Source organism: Epinephelus fuscoguttatus, linkage group LG5, assembly GCF_011397635.1.
Source record: "Epinephelus fuscoguttatus linkage group LG5, E.fuscoguttatus.final_Chr_v1".
Lineage (NCBI taxonomy): Eukaryota > Metazoa > Chordata > Actinopteri > Perciformes > Serranidae > Epinephelus > Epinephelus fuscoguttatus.
Window position 1 is genome coordinate 35,592,127 of NC_064756.1, and position 21,346 is coordinate 35,613,472.

Here is a 21,346-nt window from a genome sequence, read left to right on the forward strand (position 1 = left end):
CAAAACTGAAATTTCAACTAAACAGAGCAACAACCACAAATAATTTCACAAAAAAGATGACCTCTACACAAAATAAGGCCACGACATACACATAGACAAACTTAGGCCCAATTCCAATCCGATCCCTTACAGACTCACTGACTTAGAGGCGCGTTCATGTTAAGTGCGTGAGTGTGTGAGGGCTGTCCCACTGTCAAATCTTCAAGTCAGTGAGTCAGTGAGTGAGCCCTTTATGCCCCCTTACCGTAGGTCAGCATCGATGCGGACTTATGGTAAGGAAATTACCCACAGTTCATAGCGCTGTGACGTCAAATACAGGAGTTGCCTTCGGAACACCGGGAAAAAAACCCGAAAACATGGTTGGCAGATATGCAAACGGTAACGTTATGGAAGGAGAGCGAAAAAACAGATAGATAAACAATGAAACATTACATTAACAAGGATTTAAGATGGTACATAAACACACATGAAGTCAGAGGAATACCAGTCGTTATATTCCACACACAAAGAAGACAGATAGATAGATAGATAGATAGATCTATATTCTTTGTGTGTGGAATATATGCTGACAATAACCGATAAATGATCACGCCCAGAGCCACCAATGTTAACAGCATTTTGTAGAGAGGGGGATAAGTGCTGTCCCATTCCTATTTGTAGCATCCGGAGCCCTTTCAGACTCTTACACTCAATCACTTACAGCTGACGTCAGTTAAGTCAGTGAGGGTTCAGGGCTTGAGTCTTTAGGGGCCGGATTGGAATTGGGCCATACATTTACATCGCCTCATGGATGTTCTCATCCCGGATGAGCCCCCATTTGTTACGCCCCACCCTTGGGCGGCCCTAAGGGGCAAACAAAACTCAATAACACTGACCCAAAAGAACATCTTTACAAAACTCAAATCCATAGGATGTATTAGAATTTAAACAAGCAACAAAACAACAAAAATCCCACAGTGAGAGGCAGCAGTCTCCACACCAGAGTCTCTGTCCTTTGCTGCTGGCACGACTCTTTTCACCACCTCTTCCATGCCAGGTGCGCTGCACCTCGTTAACTAATGCAGCACACCTGGGCAGATCTACAAGGGAGGGAGAAGGGACAGCAGCACAGAACACATACACAGCCCTAACAGTCTATACTTTTTGTTTTGAGTACTACATCTTATATGCATCTCACTGTAAAATGAACTGAACCGGTACCTGTTGAGTGAGACAATGAGCTGCCAGTTCAGTCAGATGAATAGATTCATTACCCCAACGAGAAAATCCACTCTAGTGGCAGCAGCGGGGCATCAGTTGTCCATCGGCAGTAGGCGAAACTGATGAGACAAATGTGTTTTTTTAGTATTTCCACTGATTTTTTTCAAATGCAGATCAAACAACACTTGATTGCAGTTTAATTTATTTTTGTCTACTGTGAACTCACTTAAGGCCAATTTCCACCAGATGCGTGTTGGTTGCGTCTCCGCCGGCACGGCAGCGGAGCCGATAGGATTCCATTCTAGTCAATGTGTGTGTTTCCACCGGCTGCGGCTGTGCTGCGTTCCGGCTCCGTCTCAGCTCCGGCACTCCGGAGCCCTCCGCAACAGATACGCAGGACTTCTATTTTTGCCGGACGCCGGAGCACAACGCAGCAATTTAGCACAGAGCATATCGTGCGGGGCAGGAAGTCGTGCACAGAAACAAAATAAAACATCCGGTTAATTTTCAAAATAAAGTACATAGTGTTCACGGCGGATCCTATTTCCCTGCACTACACCTTAAAAACTACATAATGGGCAGAGGCAGGCCTGAAGTCAACAGGTCAGAGGTTTTCAGACGTCATTTCACCCCGTGAACACTATGGACGAGGAGATATTAATCATGGCAGTGCACCGAGATGTCTTCCGGCGGAGCTGCACCGCTCCGCACCGCACAGCAAACGCAGCCGGTGGGTATTGACGGACGGCGGAGCACGCAGCGGATAACCAGCGCTGCCGTTCCGCAACGGACACGCATCCAGTGGAAATCCGGCGTTAGGTTTTTGCCTCATTTATTGGAGATCAGTGGACAGCCTGGCCATGTTAGCTTAGCTTTTACTATGGATATATAGCATGACGTGATGAGATATGTGCCCATTTCTCTCAAGTAAAATGTGGATAAAATTTGTCAGTCTCAGTATAAAAGTGTTTCTTTTTTTAAGATATTTTTATGGGCATTTTTTGCCTTTAATTGATAGGATAGTGAAGTGTGAAGGGGGGAGAGAGGGAGAGACATGCAGCAAAAGGCCACATGGGGCCTTATACATGGGGCACCTGTTCTACCACTAAGCCACCGACACCCCTATAAAAGTGTTTCTTATATATTACTTTCCAGCCCCACAGATCATCACCCAAAAACACCTTGACCGACCAACTCCAGACCCCCAGGAGATACAGCATTCCCAGGAGGACCTCCCAGCAGGCCAACCTTTGCCGACTTGTCCAAACAGTGGCCCAGTGTCATCTAAGGACTGTAGAGATCTCCCAGATTTAATGTTGGCAGACTTACCATCCCCTGATGGCAATGTCAGCACCCTGCATCTGGTCAGTCAGGCTCCAGCTGGGGACATAGGTGTGCCTCCCTCCTCCCCTCCACCCAGATACCCCCCTGGCTGGCACACCATCTCGAAAGCGGCCCCAGGAGACATCAGAGGACTCCTCCGTATCAGGTCCGGATCCAAAGGTATGGTCTGACCCCTTGTCCACCTCTTCCCCTTTTCCAGACCCACAGTGCGTGACTGCCTTCTCTGTTGCCACTCAAATGAGTGGTGGTGTAGAGGAGGTGGAAGAGAACTGGACATCACAAAAGAAGAAGAAGAAAAAAAAAAAGACAGATCTCCCCCGATGGTTTGAAGTTCCCTTTTACTGTAGACTCTGGATCTCTCTTACCACACAAAACCAATAATGTCATCTCTTAAGACTGTCACCATTAACACCAGAGGCCTGAATGACCCTGTAAAATGTCGATCTGTTATCAGTTTTCTACACAGAGGTGGAGGGGACATATTTCTTCTTCAGGAGTGTTCTATTGCTTTCAAAGAAAATTACAAACTGTATGAAAACAGATGGACAGTCAGTGTGGTCAGGGGACAATAAAAACAGAGCCTCAGGGTTGGCAATCCTTTTCAACAACCAACAGTTTCACATCCAAAGGGTTGAGAGGGTTATAGACGGGAGACTAATGTTGGTGGATATAGAGGGACGAGGAACTAAAATCAGAGTTATAAATGTTTACTGCCCCGCTGATACCCAAGATCGCTAGGTGGTGCTACAGACCATTCAAACTTTGATTCACTGTGGGAGGGAAGTCATTACTGGAGGTGACTTAAACTGCATTGTAGACATAGCAGACAGAAGATCAACATCCTCTGTAAAACCTGATGCCAGTTCTTATACACTTCAGAACATTATGAAGGATTGTAAACTCATTGATGCATATGGACTGATAAACCCCTCCACCCCAGGTTATACTTGGACAAATGGGAAAAGTTTCTCCTGTACTGATTTCTTGTTCACCACATCAGGAATCACACCACTTACCTGCTCAATAGAGCCAGCCCCCTTTTCAGACCACCAAAAACTGGATTGCTCAATAGAAATCCATGGCTCAGTTAGGTCTGGTCCAGGCACTTGGAAACTTAATACAAGTTTATTAGACAACCCACAAGTGTTGACGAGATACAGGGAAAAACCTAATCAGTGGTTCACCTTGCAGCCTTTGTTTGACTCATTGGGGGAATGGTGGGAGCATGTCAAACATAAAACAAGAGCCTTTTTCATTGCCGAAGGTAAAAAGGCAGCTGCAAAAGAACGAGCCCTCCAAAAGAGACTGCAAGCTAAGTTGCAGCGTTACTATTTCCTTTTACTATCAGGTTTTGATGTGAATGAAGATATTGTAAAATTAAAAACAGACATGTCCAAATTGTATAATGAGAAGAGTAGAGGGGTGCTCACAAAGAGCAGAGTGCAGCACCTAGAAGAAAATGAGAAGTGTACCCGCTATTTTTTAATAAATTGTTAAAATCCAGGCATTGTATTGAAGCTGTCTTAGACAGAGATGAAAAAGAGGTGAGTGACCCTCAAGGTATACTCGGGATTGTCAAGTCATTCTACAGGGAACTCTATCAAGACAAATCCATATCCGAACAGTCAATCAGTTACTTTTTGTCCAACCTAACCACAAAACTAAATAATGCAGACAGAGACTTCCTGGAGAGAGACTTGACAATCAATGAGATAACCAAGGCCATGCAGAGTATGCAGAGTAATAAATCTCCTGGCCTTGATGGCCTTCCCAAAGAGTACTACAGCATTTTTTGGGACCAGCTTAAAGATCCATTGTTTCATGTGTATAAAGAGAGTTTTTCAAAAGGCACACTACCCCCCTCTTTAAGAACAGGTTCCATTTCCCTTCTTTTTAAAAAGGGACACAGGGAAGATTTGAAAAACTGGAGACCTTTGACTCTGCTTGGAGTTGACATTAAGATACTGTCAAAAGCTCTCTTTTTTCGAATGCAACCAGTGATTGACTGGTTGGCTGGTATAGATCAAACGTGGGGTTCTTGGCCGGTCCATGTCAGACAGCCTGGCCCTAGTAAGAGATTCTTACCTGTATGGCCAAGATCGTCATCTTCCCCTTTGCATTTTAGGGTTAGATTTAGAGAAGGCCTTTGATAGTATCAGCCACCAGTATTTGAAGGCTGTCATGTCCAAACTCAATTTTGGCACCAAATTTAGAACATGGGTAGACCTGTTGTATTTTGACATGACAAGCACGGTTTTGGTTGATGGAAAATGCACAGCACCATTTGATGCAAAATCAGGTGTAAGACAAGACTGTCCACTTTCCCCAACCTTGTTCATTCTTGCAATCGAACCCCTTGCATGTGTACTAAGGCATGCAAAAAACATCAGCGGCCTCCTGATCCCAGGGGCAACAGGTAAGGAAGCTAAACTGAGTCTGTAAATGGATGGCACCTTACTTATTTGTGATCAATTTACCTGTGCACCAGGAACAAAAATTAACAAGGAAATGTGAGTTACTCTGCCTCAACTGGAGGGAACCAGTAGGACACTTCGGCCTCGTACAAAAAAATGAAACAATAAAAGTTTTAGGGGTAAAAATAGGGAAAGATGTGGAAAAAATCATTTGGGAGTCAAAATTACACAAAATTAGAGGTAAGCTCCTCCAGTGGCAGGACAGAGACTTATCTATGACTGGGAAAGTCCTTGTTATAAAGGCTGAAATCCTTGCCTCTCTGACACATTTGGCAGCAACATTCCCCATGGTTTTATGACGACACTGCGGAAAATCATCTTTCAGTTCATGTGGGGAGGGCAACATAAGAAACTAAAATGAGAGATAATGTACAGGCCATTAGAAAAGGGAGGCAAAGGTGTCCCAGACACTGAATGTAAATTGAAGGCTATGTTTGTGACCCCAATTATTAAGGCGAGCCTGAAGCCACAGGGAGGCCCGGTTTGGGCCCATTTTGCCATGTTTTGGGTGGGGCGGGGTATGCTGAGAGCATGGAGGAAAAGGCCACCCCAAACCATACCATATGCACAAACCTGGCCAAAAATTTACAGTGTCTTTTTTTCATGTCTTAAAAAATGTGCATGTCAACTTCCATTTGACAAAATTACAAGAACAGGCATTGAACAGGTTCTGTCTCCACTGCACTTAATGCTAACTCCCTAGCCTTGAGTGCACAAAGACTTGGCTTGGCAGATTGTCCACCAGTGTTTGCCCATGAGAGCTTTCCTTGAAAGAAGAGGGTGCACCTGCAGTGCTAAATGTCCGCGGCCTTCCTGAACTTGAACTTCTGAACTGAACTTCTTTTTTGGTCATGTCCCAGCACTAGAGGTGTTTGGTTATTAGTGCTGCCATGGCTGGAAGCATTGGACAGAGGTCCAAAGTGTTATGAGGACATAGCTTATGGCTGCTTGCAAAGAAATCCAACAGATAAAATGAAAAAATGGCTGTCATTACTGGACTAGAGCATCTTGCGTGACCAAGATGACCCCATGCACCACATTATGAATCCCCTTTTCTTTTTTAAGATTATACATCCTGAGCATTTTCATATTATTTTGCTCATTGGGTGGACTTTTAATTTTCTGTTTTACTGAGTATTGTTAAACTAATCATTCACAGCTAGACCTCTCAATGACACGGACAGTGTGGAGAATATTATTCACCTCCAACAGATCCTTAGTGTTTTTTCTTTGCCTTTTGGCTAAGATCAACCTGAAGCAAACTCATCCTCTCCTTAATCTCCCACCAGGTGGCGTAATCATATCAGCCACTATGCAGTCAGCAGAGAGACCAGCTGAACTCCAAAGACAAAAATACTGCTTTTCCTAGTATGGTTTTGTTTGGAAGGACGGTCCTCTTCCATGCACTGAAGTCAAAGCCAGAAGATATCAAGGTCTACTTCAACAGCAGTACTGGGATGGAGAAAAGGCGCTGCTTTCCACCTGGAGCTGTTTCATGTATTGTTGTGGTGCCAAAACAACTGGGTGTGCCAATTAAGATGGTTATTTTACTCCTCTATATTTTTCAGAGTCTGCAAATATTTCTTACAAAATCATTTTTTTTTATCAATTTAAATAGCCAAATTTCAACTATCATTTGGAACAAGAAACCACCCAGAATCAAGGGAAGAATACTACAAAGACCTCATAAAATAGGGTGATGTCACTTCCAAATTCTTCCTATTATTATTGGGTGGCTAACATCAGAGCAGTATTGGATTGGTTAAGAAATGACACTACTGCTAGCTGGGTAATAATGGAGAGAGCATCCACACAGTTTACTCCCCTATCAGTACTGTATGCTAAATTGCCACTATCACAGTCTTTGTCCAACGTCACATCAAATCCAGTTGTAAAGTATGCTATTAAGATATTTTATCAGACGGCACTTAAAACAAACTGACCCTTCACTTGCTGCACCAGTGGCAGAAAACCTAATGTTTACTCCATCTACGATAGATGCAGCAATTTATACATGGTCAAACAATGGAATCACCTCACTACATGATCTCTATATTGATTGCATCTGCGCCTCTTTTGAACAGCTAGTTAAAAAATTTGACATCCTCTGAGTACATTTTTACAGATACTTGCAGCTTATCATTTTGGGTGTTTCCTTTCCTGCCCTTACCAATCCCTCTTAGATTCTGCTTTTGAATGTAACATAGCTAAAAAACTGTCCATAAGTCAAATTTACGAATTACTCAATGCTCATAATCTTGCAGCACTGGACTCTTAAAAGCAGAGATGGGAAGAGGATACTGGAGAGCAGATATCGCACGAGGTGTGGCATAAAGCTATTCAAAAAATGTATTCATCTTCTATCTGTCTGAGACACATTGTTGTTCAATTTAAGACTGTAAACCGACTCCACTGGTCCAAAGCTCCATTGGCTAAGATTAGCAGTGATATTGATCCTTGGTCTTCAGCCACTTTATTTCACATGTTCTGGTCATGTCTGAAACTATTTATTGTTTGGATTTAATACTCAAAACATGTTCAACAATGTTTGGACAGATGGTTGCCCCATCTATGTCCATGGCAATATTTGAAACGACTCCTCTAGATGTTAACCTAAGTAGAGCCCAAATGGACATTGTCTCTTTCTGCTCACTTCTGGCCAGAGGGCTCATCCTGTGTAAATGGAATACCAGCTCAGTGGCCTGGTGGTAGTGTCCGCCCTGAGACTGGGAGGTCGTGGGTTCGATCCCCGGCCAGGTCATACCAAAGACTATAAAAATGGGACCCATTGCCTCCCTGCTTGGCACTAAGCTTCAGGGGTTGGAATTGGGGGGTTAGATCACCACATGATTCCTGAGCGCGGCACCACTGCTGCTCACCGCTCCCTCAAGGGATGGGTCAAATGCAGAGAATAAATTTCACACACTCAGGTGTGTGACAATCAGTGGAACTTTACCTTTACTTTACCCTGGAAGGACTCCTCACCTCCAACATATGGACATTGGATTAAGGATGTTATGTATTATTTACAATTGGAGAAAATTGTCATTTTATTAAAGGATCAACTGCACGCTTCTTTGCCAACTGGCAACCATTTTTAACTTCAGTAGCAAATATGGAAGCTGAAATATTGTAATGAAACATGTCATACTCCCCTACTGATGTCACACAAGTTAATTTGTCCTTTTTCCTTTTTCTTCGCCCATTTATTTATTTATTTTGTTCTTGTCTTTTGGATTTCCCTTCGCTGGTCTGGCTTTCTCTGTTTCTGGGTTGGTGGGTGAGAGGGGCAGTTTTGTTTTGTCCTTGTTGGTTCTATGTTTGTGTGTTGATGATCCGTACATCTTACTAAATTCTAAATAAAAAATGCCTTGTTTAAAAAAAAAAGAACCCAACTGGGTGTGCTTGTTCTTAATAAGGTGTTTTAGTGAAACAGACACTATATCAGCTGGTTAGTTTTTTTTCTGTCTTGTCAAATCAATCAATCAATCAAACTTAATTTATATAGCATTTTTCATACAATTCTATCTCACAGCCACCACCAGATACAAGAGAAGACAACCTTACTCGCAGATACATCAGCCCAAGTGGGCTTTAACATCCACAAGGGAAAGACAAAAAGCATGAGGATGAACACAAACAGTGTGGAACCAATATCACTTGAAGATACTCAATTTGAAAGAGCAGAGTCCTGCACCTACTTAGGCAGCGTCATCAACAAAGAGGGAATAACTGATGCAGATGTCAAAGCCAGAATAGGTAAGGCAAGGGCAGCCTTCCTACAACTTAAGGAACATATGGTGCTCAAAGGAGATACAACAACAAACATCTTCAACTCCAACGTAAAATCAGTCCTGTTCTATGGAGCCAAGACCTGGAGGACAACAAATACACAGCTACCAAAGTGCAAAGCTTTATAAACAGGTGCCTGAGAAGAATCTTGAAAATCCATTGGCCAGACAAGATCACCAACGAAGATCTTTGTACGAAGACACAGCAAATTCCAGCTAAAGATGAAATTGGACGAAGAAGATAGAAATGGATAGGGCACACTCTGCGAAAACCAATGTCAAACATCACCAGACAGGCTCTGACGTGGAATCCCCAGGGGAAGAGAAAGAGAGGTCGACCAAGAAACACCTGGCGAAGGGATCTGCAGGCCGACACCAAGAAGATGGGATACACCTGCCAGCGATCGGGTACTCTGGAGGTCCCTTGTCGACGGCCTATACCCCAAAAGGGGTGTAAGGCATAAGTAAGTAAGTACTTTTCATACAAACAGAATCCATCCCATCAACAGCTCACCCTTCTTGCTGTTGCTGTGTTTTCTGTCTGCAGGGACTTGACCTAAGGCGGCATAATCAGCAAAATGGGACACACATGGGCCCAGTGTGCTTCCCCATGCATAAGGCCAGAGATGCAGGCAGTCCTGTGAGATCCCCACTGCCTGGAAGGACTTGTGGTACAGTTTCAGCTTTTACAGCCCAACACCCATGCAGCAGACACTCACTTATCCACTTCCTACGCTATGGATATTACAGATTATATGGTCCTATTTGTATTTATTTTGTGAAAATAAGTGTACTTCAGCATTCAGTATAAATGTGTGTCTCCCATTTTGCAGCAGTCTCTGAACGGGGCTGTGACATCAGTCACAGTCACACTCATAAATGCTTGAGACATGATTGCTTTATTGAAAATCTCTGAGGTTATTAGCAGGTACTCATTTTACATAACTGTAGGTTACAACAGGATTATTAGGAGATATAAGTCAGAACAATTTAATTAATTGGAAATTGTAATCTTTAGACATTAGCGCCACAATTCTGTTCCCATCGTCAATGACTGTGGTAATTACACTACAGGTTCAGAGTGTATTTGATTTACCAATAAAATAAAACAGTATTATTCAGCAATCCAGAAGTTAGGTGAAGTAATTAAGTGAACCACTCCGAGAACACCATGGAACTGACTAAAAGTCATGTAGAGTATTGTTGTTGGTATATGAATGATGCATTGGTGTCGTTTTTCCTTGACTACCTTCAGAAAGTGTTGAAGACAGAGAAAATAATGTGATTTATCTTTGGTTAAAATTATCTATTCCAACATGGAAGTCCATTGGTTGTGCAACTGGACTTTATTTCTAACAATTGGTTTGCAGCCTCTAGTGATTTTAGAATTATAATAAGTACAGCAATGATATATTTTTAATTAACCGTGCTGCTGTTGTGTTAAACTGCACAGTATAGCCACGCCTTTAACAAATGTGTACAGTAAACATTTACCCACACGCAAGTTGTGTACAGATGCCACTGAGCTTTTCTAATCATGTTGTCCACACAACTGACTCCCCTAAAATCCCTAATGTACTTATTGTTAGTCATATCAAATACAGATTTGAAGTTAAAACAACAAACAAAATCCTTTTCTCTGTCTCCTTAACTGCACTCAAATTAACTGTAAACTTTAAGATCTGCACTTTCTGATACAGCATTATTAGTAAGAAGTAACAAATTCACTATAGACTACCCAACCCGAAACAAATCTAACCCAAAAAATGAAATACATGTAAAATATTATGTTAATCCTCAGTGGAATTTTGAACATAAATCAGCTCAGACAAAATTCCCAACAAACCAAATGTAAGTAATAATAAAAAACATAATGAAAGCTAAATAAAAACCCACAATGCTGCCAAGTATGCAGCAGAAATATTGTGGCGTATGAGAATACTCTGCTTTCCTTCTCCTCTCCTTCACTGAAAAATGCATTCTTAGTATATGTGCTCCACTCCATTTCATATTGAACTAACACTAGAAAACTAGTTGTGATCAAATCAAGTTAATGTGAGAAGCTATTTTCAAGATTATGAATTAATTAATTAATTAAGTAACAATGAATTTTTCTAATAGACTGGTTTTCCACAGATCCTTAAGTCCAGAAAGGCATTAAATTAATTAATCTAAAAATAAGGCCTTAATTGGTATTAAAATGTCTTAAATCAGTCTTTCAAAAGTCTTGAAAATTATTAGATGTATGAAGTAGAATTTTATGAATCTTTTTTTTTCTGATTTTGCATTGTAAAATCTCAAAATAATTAATTCATTCATTCATTCATAATTTACTGATTGCCTCTCACATTAATGTCACGCAGATCAGGATAGCATCTAGAGTAAGAAACTCTATTATTATTGTATAACATGTTCTGTATTTTATTACAAATGGCATTACAAAGTATTAGAAAATCTTAAATCTAGGTTGCCTTTAGCTGTAGGAACCCTGAATAAATTCCAAACCACTGAATTCATTTGTGTGACTTTATCATGGTTAATAACATTACCTTTCAGTGAAGCATTTTAGGCATTCAGGCTATTCTAAGATACATAGTTTATTTTCACATCTAGATATAAAAGAACAGAGTCAAACAGTCCTAAAAAAGTAAGGACATGTAAGTATTTAATACCTCATAAAAGAATATCAGACAATAAAATATCCGTTGAGCAGATACTGGTAATACTGCAACTAGGAAACTGCTGTTTGGTAAACAACAGACGCGCCCAGTACTGTGTGAAAGAGGGAGGAGTGTGACCAAGGTAACAAACACCATTACTGCTTCAGTGCCACGCCTGACCTTTGCAATCCTACACCTGTGTACCTGTAGCTCATCATAGCTGATGAGCGACTTGAGGAAGCAAAACATACTACTTTTTCTCACATGATTAAGACTTGATTATTATCAACAAACAAGATGGACGATGGACAGCCAACAGACAAAGAGGAGCCTACAATAAGCCAAGAGCAAGAGGGGAATGGTCTGGATTGGCTCCTCAGAACGGACAGCTCAGAGATAATTCCTGCACCGATGGATACCAACGTCTTATTAGCAAGGTAACCGGTTCTACTGGTGAAGAACTAGTGTAAGGTTTCCTTCTCACAGGTTATACACAGTGCCTTTAATTATTGAATGGTAATGACTGACCGCTGGAGATGTCGGCACAGAAATTGGTGTGCTGTATTGCTTTAAAGAAAAAGTGGTATTTAAGCCTGTAGGGACTGATCAGTATCAGGTGACATGGTGTGGTATTTTAAGTAAACAGGCTTGTTTAAACCTGCGTTTGTTCCCAAGCTGGTCCGGAAGTTTTCCGGAAGAGACTCATGAACAAATATTGGGCTAACAAAATTTCCTTTGCACACAGTTTTAAAAGATTACACATGTTGAAATATTGTCACCACAAATCATTGCATAGTTGGCCATTTTGAGCTGCATAGTGCATTGTATAACTTGTATGATTTTCTACTTTTCAGAGAATGTGATACCACTGATGACAGCATTAACAATAAAGAATTCACCAGGGAGAGAGTCTTTGAAGCAGCATCTCAGGGAGACACAACTGAACTTGTTGGCCTGCTTGACTACCTACGAGTTACTAAAAAGAAACTTACCAGCCCAGAATTCACAGGCAAGTAGGAGGGAAGCACTTTTTTGTGTCTTATTTATAACTGATTATGTCTTGCTGTATCTATGACCATGCCAATTTGAAACAGAAATGGATTTTGGTAATGCAAAGCAAGCCTGAGAAAGAGATTTCCTTCAGTTTGTTTAGAGAGGGCATCGCTAAGTGCAAGTAGAGGTCTGAATTGATGGATAAGGCAAATTAAATTTAGGATCCAATGTGTAACACCTGCAATGTTTGGACAAAAAAGGTGATCTCACAGAAGCTGGACTTGAATTGTGTTGTTTGGTCCATAAATCTCTAAGCATCTCAAAGAACAATCTGTCCAAGTGAAACTTAAAAGTAAATTTAGGAGTTATTCTGGTACTTATTTTTGAGTTAGTAGGATTCATCACAAATTCTCTATACAATGATGTGAGTAGTACAGTGAGAAACTAATGTAATTTGTGCATGACTTTCAGATGAAACTAATGGGAAGACGGCGCTCCTGAAAGCATTGATGAATCTGAAAGATGGCAAAAATGACACAATCGAGGTCCTCCTTGACATAGCGGAAAAAACTGGAGACTTAGAAAATTTCATCAACGCTTCTTACCAAGATCCTTGTTACAATGGTAAGTAAAACATAACTCTGTCAAGAGTGATTGAACTTCTGAAGTAGAGGGTCTTAATAATAGAGGATGTCCAATTCTGATTGTGGAACTGTACATACAACAGATGCAGGTGCGCTGGAAAATATCACGTCTTTGGACAGAAAATCTTGCACACTGCTCTTGCTCAGCTTCACAATTTATTAGTAAAAACGAACATTTCGGTCCTCCTGGACCTTCGTCAAGAGTGTTCAACATCATTATTTTCAACACTGAGCTTAAATAAACTGCCCCACCCATTCCACAGGTTTGCCCAGTATGCATGGGTGTGAGGGAATGAATTAGCTGTGTGTGTCTCAATAACTGACAATGGCCTGTCCACCATATGTCACATATCCCACAAACTAAAGTACAAGGGAACAAGAAAAACAGGAAAATACCTAGAAAAACTCAAGCTCCTTACACAATGAAGGCTATTTACAAAATGATTTACAAAAATATGTTGATCTTATGAATGAACACATCGGCCATGCAGCTTTCATAAATCATTCAAAATGTTCAACATTCTATATTCTTATGCCATGTATCATACATTTGTCTTTTTGAGATCCCTGAACCATTATAGCAATGGTAGGGATCACTCAGAGGCAGTACATTTCAGTGACGTACAACATGATATCTCATCATTTAGTTCCAGGGCACTGAAAAAGGTCCTCTGTTCTTGTTCCCTTGTACTTTCGTTTGTGGGATGTGTGACATCTGGTGGACAGGCTGTTGTCAGAAACACACCCACAGCTGATTCATTTCCTCATACGTGTACATACCTGGGCACATCCGTGAAATAGGTGGGGCGGTTTCTATCTAAGCTCAATGTTGAAAATGATGGTGTTGAACATTCGTGACGAAGGACCGAAATGTTAGTGTATTGTGAGCAAGAGCAGTGTGCGGGACATGTATTATTAAAAGTGAAGGGAGTGTTTAGGGCCTCACAAAATTCTTACATCTATTAGAGACTTTTATTTTAAGCTTGGGAGACTGTTAATTCAGGGTATACTATAACTTATCTCTAAAAAAAAAAAAAGTATGGTATTGTTAATGATAGCTTTATAAATTTTTTACTATAAATTGTATTTTTATTTGATTTATTTTTTCATTTTTTGTTTTAATTTAGTATTTTATTATTATTTTATTTATTTATTTTTGTTTCATTTTTAAATCTTTTTTTACTTGATTTGTATTATCATTATTTGTGTCTCTCCAGGTATAGAGGTTTTAACCCGTGTATATTATTCGGAACTAGGCATTGAAACTTAGACAAAGTACCTCTTGACTCATGTTTGCCCTGAACATTTCAATAAACAAAACCACAGAAAATCAAACAAACCTGTGGCTTAAGTGTGTTGAAAACCTTAACAACCTGTTTCCTGTAACAATAAAACATGTGTCACAGGTCAGACAGCACTGCACATCGCCATTGAGAGAAGGAGCTTTGACCATGTGAAACTGCTGGTCCAGAAAGGAGCAGATGTACAAGCCAAAGCCAATGGGAAGTTCTTCCAGCGTAATGCAGGACTGGGCTTTTATTTTGGTGGGTAATTGTATCCTAAAAGTAACCAGAACTTATATAATCTACCCAAGCTCTAAATAATCAAATCACCAAACTGACCTTTGTGTGTTTTCAACAGGAGAGCTTCCTCTGTCACTGGCTGCTTGCACCAACCAGCCTGATGTCGTGGCCTTCCTCATGGAAAACCCTTACACAAGAGCCGACGTGGCTGACAAGGACTTGCGAGGAAACACTGTCTTGCATGCCTTGGTGGTCATAGCAGACAATACGGATGAAAACACAGAAATGATTGCAAAGATGTATGATGAGATCCTTACTCAGCACAACAGACTTGAGAAGAAAACAATAGTCCAGTTGGAAGAGATCGAAAATGATAAGGGGCTGACTCCTCTGAAGTTGGCTGCCAAGCTGGGCAAGATTGGGGTGCGTCTATTTTCTTTTCAGGGGCTTTGTGTACATTTTCAGATACACGTTGATGGAACAATTTCCTTCTTTTAATGTGTAATAGTCTTGTTAAACACAGGTGCATTGCCTTATTAGATTAATTTAACAGACTGTGTGCACGGCATGAGAAGGTGCTTGTACAGTACCACAAGATAATCATCTCCTTCCTGATCTCTCTTTGGTCAGCTCTTCAAGCACATGTTACACCGTGAATTTGTGGATGAGGAGATGAGGCCGCTGTCCAGGAAGTTCACAGAATGGGTCTATGGACCAGTTCACTCTTCACTTTATGACCTGAGTTCCATTGACACCAATGAAAAAAACTCTGTGTTGGAGATAGTTGTCTTCGGGAGTGAAATTCCAGTAAGAAATATCTATTTTTCTACACATGATGGTCTACAGTCTTCCTTTAGGTTTTTTTTAAACAAGACAGTTGCAGTTTTGTCTTACGCCCTGTCTACACGTGTACAGATATTTTTGAAAACAGATATTTTCCCTCCAATTTAAAGAATCCATCCAGATTTCCATCCACACGATCTTTGTTTTACAAAATATCTTTGTCCATGCTGAAACAGAAAAAACGACCCCAAATACTCTTTGGCATTGGCTGTCTTCAGCAGTCTACCTCATCTCAAAGGTAGTAGTGTACAGGCTTCAAAATACCGACTGTGGATCTCATCACCGTTGATTCCTGTTTAATTTAAGGATGAAGGAGCTCACTCAAACATCCTTGTGATGCTCTGGACATGTGAAAGTTTTCCTTTATTTCTCATCAGCAACAATCCCACTCTGGAAAGTCTCCCACCATCTGTTGGTTGGATCGGGCCTGATCTAAAACTGTAGTTTCTGGCAGACTTAAAACTGCTGCACACAATAAGTTGGAGCCGCTGATAAAAGACTTTTGGAGTGGGGCATCGGTGGAGTAGTGGCGCCCCATTTACAAGGTTGTTGCCAGCCCGTGGCCCTTTGCTGCATGTCACTCCCTCTCTCTCTCTCCCCCCTTCACGCTAGACTGTCCTGTCAATTAAAGGCTAAAATGCCCAGAAAAATATCTTTAAAAAAAACAAAACACTTTTGGAGTGCCACTGTGCCAGTTTAAAAAAGGACTTTAAATGTGGAAATAATCCTGTGATCAATGCCTTAGAATCGACCTGAGATGCTCCAGATTGAGCCTCTGCGCAGTCTTCTCCAGAATAAGTGGGACAGATTTGCTTCCAAATTATTCTTGATGAATTTCCTGATTTACCTGGCGTACCTGATCATCTTCACCACTGTGGCCTTCTACAGAAAAGAAGGACAGGTAAGGCACTGAGCAAAACCATTCACTGACGTAAAACAGAAAGAACCATGTTTTAACAAATTGATCAGCCCTAAGCAAGGACTCCTAACCTTTTGACCTGCAGCCACCATTTCCCGTTGACAATGTCCCGCTTGACCACGTTCGTTGCATTGGCGAGGTGATCAGTGTCCTTGGAGCAGTATGGTTTTTCTATAAAGCGGTAAGAAAGAGGACTCTGCTCTGGAAATTTACACAAAAACAGTCAGAATATATTTCAGACTAATTCTATATGTTTGACTCCTGAATCCACAGATAATTATTTTCAAGAGGAACCCCCCAACCTTCAAGGCTCTATACACAACTGGATTCTGTGACATACTATTGTAAGTATCACCATCAATCTTTTGTGATGGACAAATTTTACCTCACTGCTTTCTTACCACTCAACTTTGGTTTGCAGTTTCCTGCAGGCAGCACTCATTTTGGTCTGCACAGTTTTGTACTTCTGTGGACGAAAAGAATACGTTGGACTCCTCGTGCTCGCGCTGGCCCTTGCCTGGATCAATGTTCTTTACTACTCAAGAGGCTCTAAACAAATGGGGATGTACAGCGTCATGATGGAAAGGGTAACAATTACATTTGAAGCTAGGGCAGGCAACTTATTTCAGAAACATTTTCTGTTTTATTTGTTAAAATTCTCTTTACATCCCAATAGCAATCAATAAATTAAATGCTCAGAAAAAGAAAAGAAAAAACTGGTATCTTTGGCTGTTGTAGACCAGTAATAAACCTGTCTAATCATTTTGTTGTAGCCAAATGGAATGGATGGTTTACCTGTCTGTCAGAGAGAGGGTGTTCCTGTTGGCTGTTTTATAAATGTAGATGCACGTGCACATCTCTTCAGTGAAAGCCTGATTTAATGGAGAGAGTCCTGCAGAGAAAATTGATATTCCAGCACTGGCAACAGCTGCCTACACTGCAAAACAGCCCAAAAAAGGGAGATGGACTCACCAAAAAGAGAGTCTAAAAGAAAATTACAAATAGTGTAGCCCTCCGCTGAATGGAGCCAAAGGCTCACGGCTGGAGCTTTACTTTCATGTTAAGGTAGGCCTAGCTAACATTACCTAGAGCCTCAAACCACAGCATGTCCTCCGCCTCACTCCCTGCTGCTACAGACCACTTCACCTGGAGGACAGCCGGCAGCAGGGACCGGATAGCTCTGAGGTCCAGCTAACAGGCCCTGTATTACCGCTGGCCACCAGCCCATTGTGACACCTTGTGCTGGGTAGGTTTGTGCTGGCTGAACCTGAGCAGTTACAGCTGCTGACAGAAAGTTTGTCTCTCAAGCTGCTGCCTGTTCTCCTCCCAGGGAACCAGTCCACAGTGCCAGGGAGCAAGACAGAGACAGTGGAGTGGCTAGCAGCTGATTTTTGTCTCATTTGTGGTCTGATAAACAAAAAGAGAGGGTGGGAAAGAAGGGGCTGAGTGAATGCACTGTGTGCAACTCCAAATGTAATAAAACTAAACAGTGCATGGGAAACACTGGATTACTGTGTGAAGCACATGCAAATGCTCATGGTCGTCTGGTGATAGGGGCTCAGGACAGAGAGGGGGAGCTGCAGGAGGAGGGTGTATTCTCAAATTCTGCTATTTCTTTCATGTTTTTTTTTTTTTTTTAATTCAATTTATTTGCCATTTGTCTGCCTACCCGAGCTTTAAGTAACCAAATATATCAGAGTGGTGAGAAATTTGTCTGATATGAAGTCTGTTTCTCTTTTTAGATAATCCTGGGTGACCTGTTGCACTTTTTATGCGTCTATGGGGTCCTGCTATTTGGATTTTCTGCTGGTAAGATTTTCGTTGACTCCAAATGCAAAAAGTTAAGCATATGCAGAACAAAGACTTTAAGATGTTCTCCAAAGTAAAGACCTCTGACTCAAATTTTCACCCTATCCATAGCTGTTGTTGCTGTCATACGCGACTCTCCTCCAGCTTGTAGAAAGGTCCGCAATGGCACACTGCCACGTGGAAGCAGTCCTGTTGTCAAGACATTAAAGTGCAAGAAGTCAAGTTACAATGATATCCGTTTCGCAACACTGGAAATGTTCAAGTTCACTATTGGAATGGGAGACCTGCAGTTCACTGACCATGTTCAGTACAAGGAAGTTTTCTACATCTTGCTCATCTCGTACATTGTTATCACTTACATCCTGCTGCTCAACATGTTGATAGCTCTGATGGGCTACACAGTGGAAAGAGTCTCCAAACAAATTGAAAACATCTGGAACCTGCAGGTGAGATGCTGTTCTAGTCTGATAACTTGTTTCAGTTTATGTCACCAAATGTTCACAAGATTAAGTTCATCTCTCAAGTGCAGGATAATTCTTAAGGATATCTGTAAATGCTGTATGATGATCTAACAGGAAACTTTGGTTGCATTTGCCAGGACAAAGCTAATTCGCCTTATAAAAAACAGTGAATATCTCAAATATATACACTTCATTAAGAAGAGCATTGCCAAGCTTGAAGTTGTTTGCTCACAATCTAGAAATACTGTGTTGGCTCATATTTTAAACACCAATGATCTGACACACTTGAGACATTTTGTCACAAATCCTCAGAGGGCTTCTACCATTTTGGACATGGAGGGGACCCTGCCAAGGTGCCTTGTGAATAAGCTGCACTCCGGGATGTCGAAGATGGTGCGTTTAAAAAACGAGGAGGACGAGAGTCGTCAGTTTTTCAGGTAAAACCTCCAGTTGATTTTGGAAACACGATGAAATTGTTTAGCTTGAAACAAACTAATCTATCAAAGTATTACTGTATTGAAATGTCTTGGTGTAATATTGTCACCAGTTAACCCTGAGCACACATTGTACTGAACACTGGCCAAGGGTCAGGTTACCCATATTACAAAGAAACATTCTCATTTATATCTGGTGGTGTGTCACCATGTAGATGATTTCAGATTGTGCTATGGTTTGTGGAATTACATTGTTGCTCCTCAAAGGATTAAAAAATTCAATTTAATATTTTCACAACAATTGTCCTGCTTCATCAAGATAATCCACAGATCCCTCAAACAGTGAAAGAGTCCCCTCGGGTTTTTTCTCAGCCTAGATCCTATTTTCCCATATTTTTGTGCCTAAGTGATGAATGAGAACAACATTTTTTGGAATTGGTCCAGTATTAAGTCAGATCCAACAAGCTGCAGTGTCATCACTGGGGGTATGTTCACCCTGGCAATTTATGTCCAGTAAAAGTGCATGTAGGCTCAGATTGTTTTTTAAGTGTCTGACAAATTTATGAAAAGGAACTATAGAAACAACCCCAAAATCGCCATCGCCAAGCCCACCGGACGCCATTTAAATAAAGAGTAATTTTAGCATGTATAGAGCCAGCATATTTTCACATCTAACTGGGTGAATTAAAGGTTTATTTGAACCAAACCAGAGTTGGTGATTGTTGAAACGTGGAATGTCAAACCAGGACATTTTTTGAGTTTTATTTTGTTTCCCTCAGCTTTGAACAAAGTGTGTTTTACGATGATAAAATTACCTTCTATGTAAAAGCAGTCAGGTGGGTTCTGTGGTGGTGATTTCAGGTTATTTCTTGTTAAACAGAAAGGATCTTACTCTTTAAAAGATCCTCTTCATAATGTCATCAGACAATTAGAATGATAATCTGAACCTGTCAGTGGAAATAATTTGACGGTACAAACATGCCCTAAGTGTTTACATTGTAGCCTGTTTCACAGCTGCTGGCTGCAGTGCTCTCACTCAATAATCGACCAATTTCAAAATGTGCTGTTCCCATGAGTCACTATGACACAAAAACATGGGAAAAAAGGTCCTAGGTTGCTCTCTAACAGTGACTCCTAAATCCAGTAATGTAACATCAGTTTACAGAGCTGGTCACGTCGAGCATTACTAGTGTTCACATGATCAAGGAGTTTTTTCATCTCCAGGGTGGAGGAAATTAATTGGAAAAAGTGGAGGTCAGATGTCGGTGTTGTCCAGGAGGAGGACCCTGGGGAAAGCATGATGAAGCCACTGTCCCGTGAACACACTCCTAGTAAGAACAAAGCACACACACACACAACTTGCTGCTTCTTGCTGCTAAGATGTTATTAATACAGAGTCGCCATTTGATCTTTCAGGGTCTCGATGGCACATAAATCCATTGTTGAAGAGGATTCACGCCAGTCACCACCAACCACAGCTCTCCAGTGTTCCTGACGCTCAGCACAACATCAAAATACAGATCCACTAAAACAGAGTTAAAAATCTAAACACTCAGGTTTAAAATTTCATGTGAGCATTTATTTGCAGCTGCAGTGGCCCCTCCATCTTAAAGAAATGTTTGGATACCACTGTAACTTTTTATATTCTAACTTTTATAAAGAAAACCAAACTGTACTGTACCTAGTGCATGTGCCTTAACTACAGAAACCTTTATAAACACAAATGCCCTTGTTTTGAATATTATTGTTTGTAGATAGGTCACATATTTAGAATGTCTTATTTAATGAAGTGAACATAAATTAAATATAATTTGACATACACTTTAAAAAAGGGAGGTCCTGAATATTGTTGTAGGAGGTCGTTGTTTGCACGAGCTCGTTAAGATTTCACATATGGCTGATGCAGCTCATTCTGTGCATAATCCTGCACATACAGTTTTATATAGATTTAGATAGATTATCTTCAATATTACGCCTTGCAGAAGCGGCTGCAGAGTGAGTAGCTGGTCATGTTGCAGGAGGAGCGACCATGCTGCCTTCATGTCAAGGTCAGGGTGTGTGGACAGTAACCAGAACCATCCAGATACATTGAGTTAACAGCAACAAACAATGTCAGAAGACATAAAAAAAAGACCACACTACAGTGCACAAGTTAAAGGAGCTGATGGGATCACACCTCACTGGAGTTGTACCATGTATAATTCATGTGATTGATATTGATCTTAAATAAAAAATCATGATATCCAGAGAA

The 21,346-nt window shown here is 41.0% G+C and overlaps 1 protein-coding gene across 1 annotated transcript; it reads left to right on the forward strand.

Moving 5' to 3' along the window:
• Nucleotides 1-11,645: 11,645 nt before the first annotated feature.
• On the forward strand, nt 11,646-21,346 carry LOC125889398 (transient receptor potential cation channel subfamily V member 1-like). Its single transcript, XM_049577357.1, has 15 exons — nt 11,646-11,906; nt 12,324-12,478; nt 12,934-13,086; nt 14,513-14,650; nt 14,748-15,052; nt 15,260-15,436; nt 16,218-16,373; nt 16,477-16,572; nt 16,665-16,735; nt 16,813-16,978; nt 18,134-18,200; nt 18,312-18,646; nt 18,974-19,098; nt 20,320-20,426; nt 20,512-21,346. The coding sequence occupies exons 1-15, from the start codon at nt 11,767-11,769 to the stop codon at nt 20,622-20,624; spliced, it is 2,304 nt and encodes a 767-aa protein (XP_049433314.1). The 5' UTR covers nt 11,646-11,766; the 3' UTR covers nt 20,625-21,346.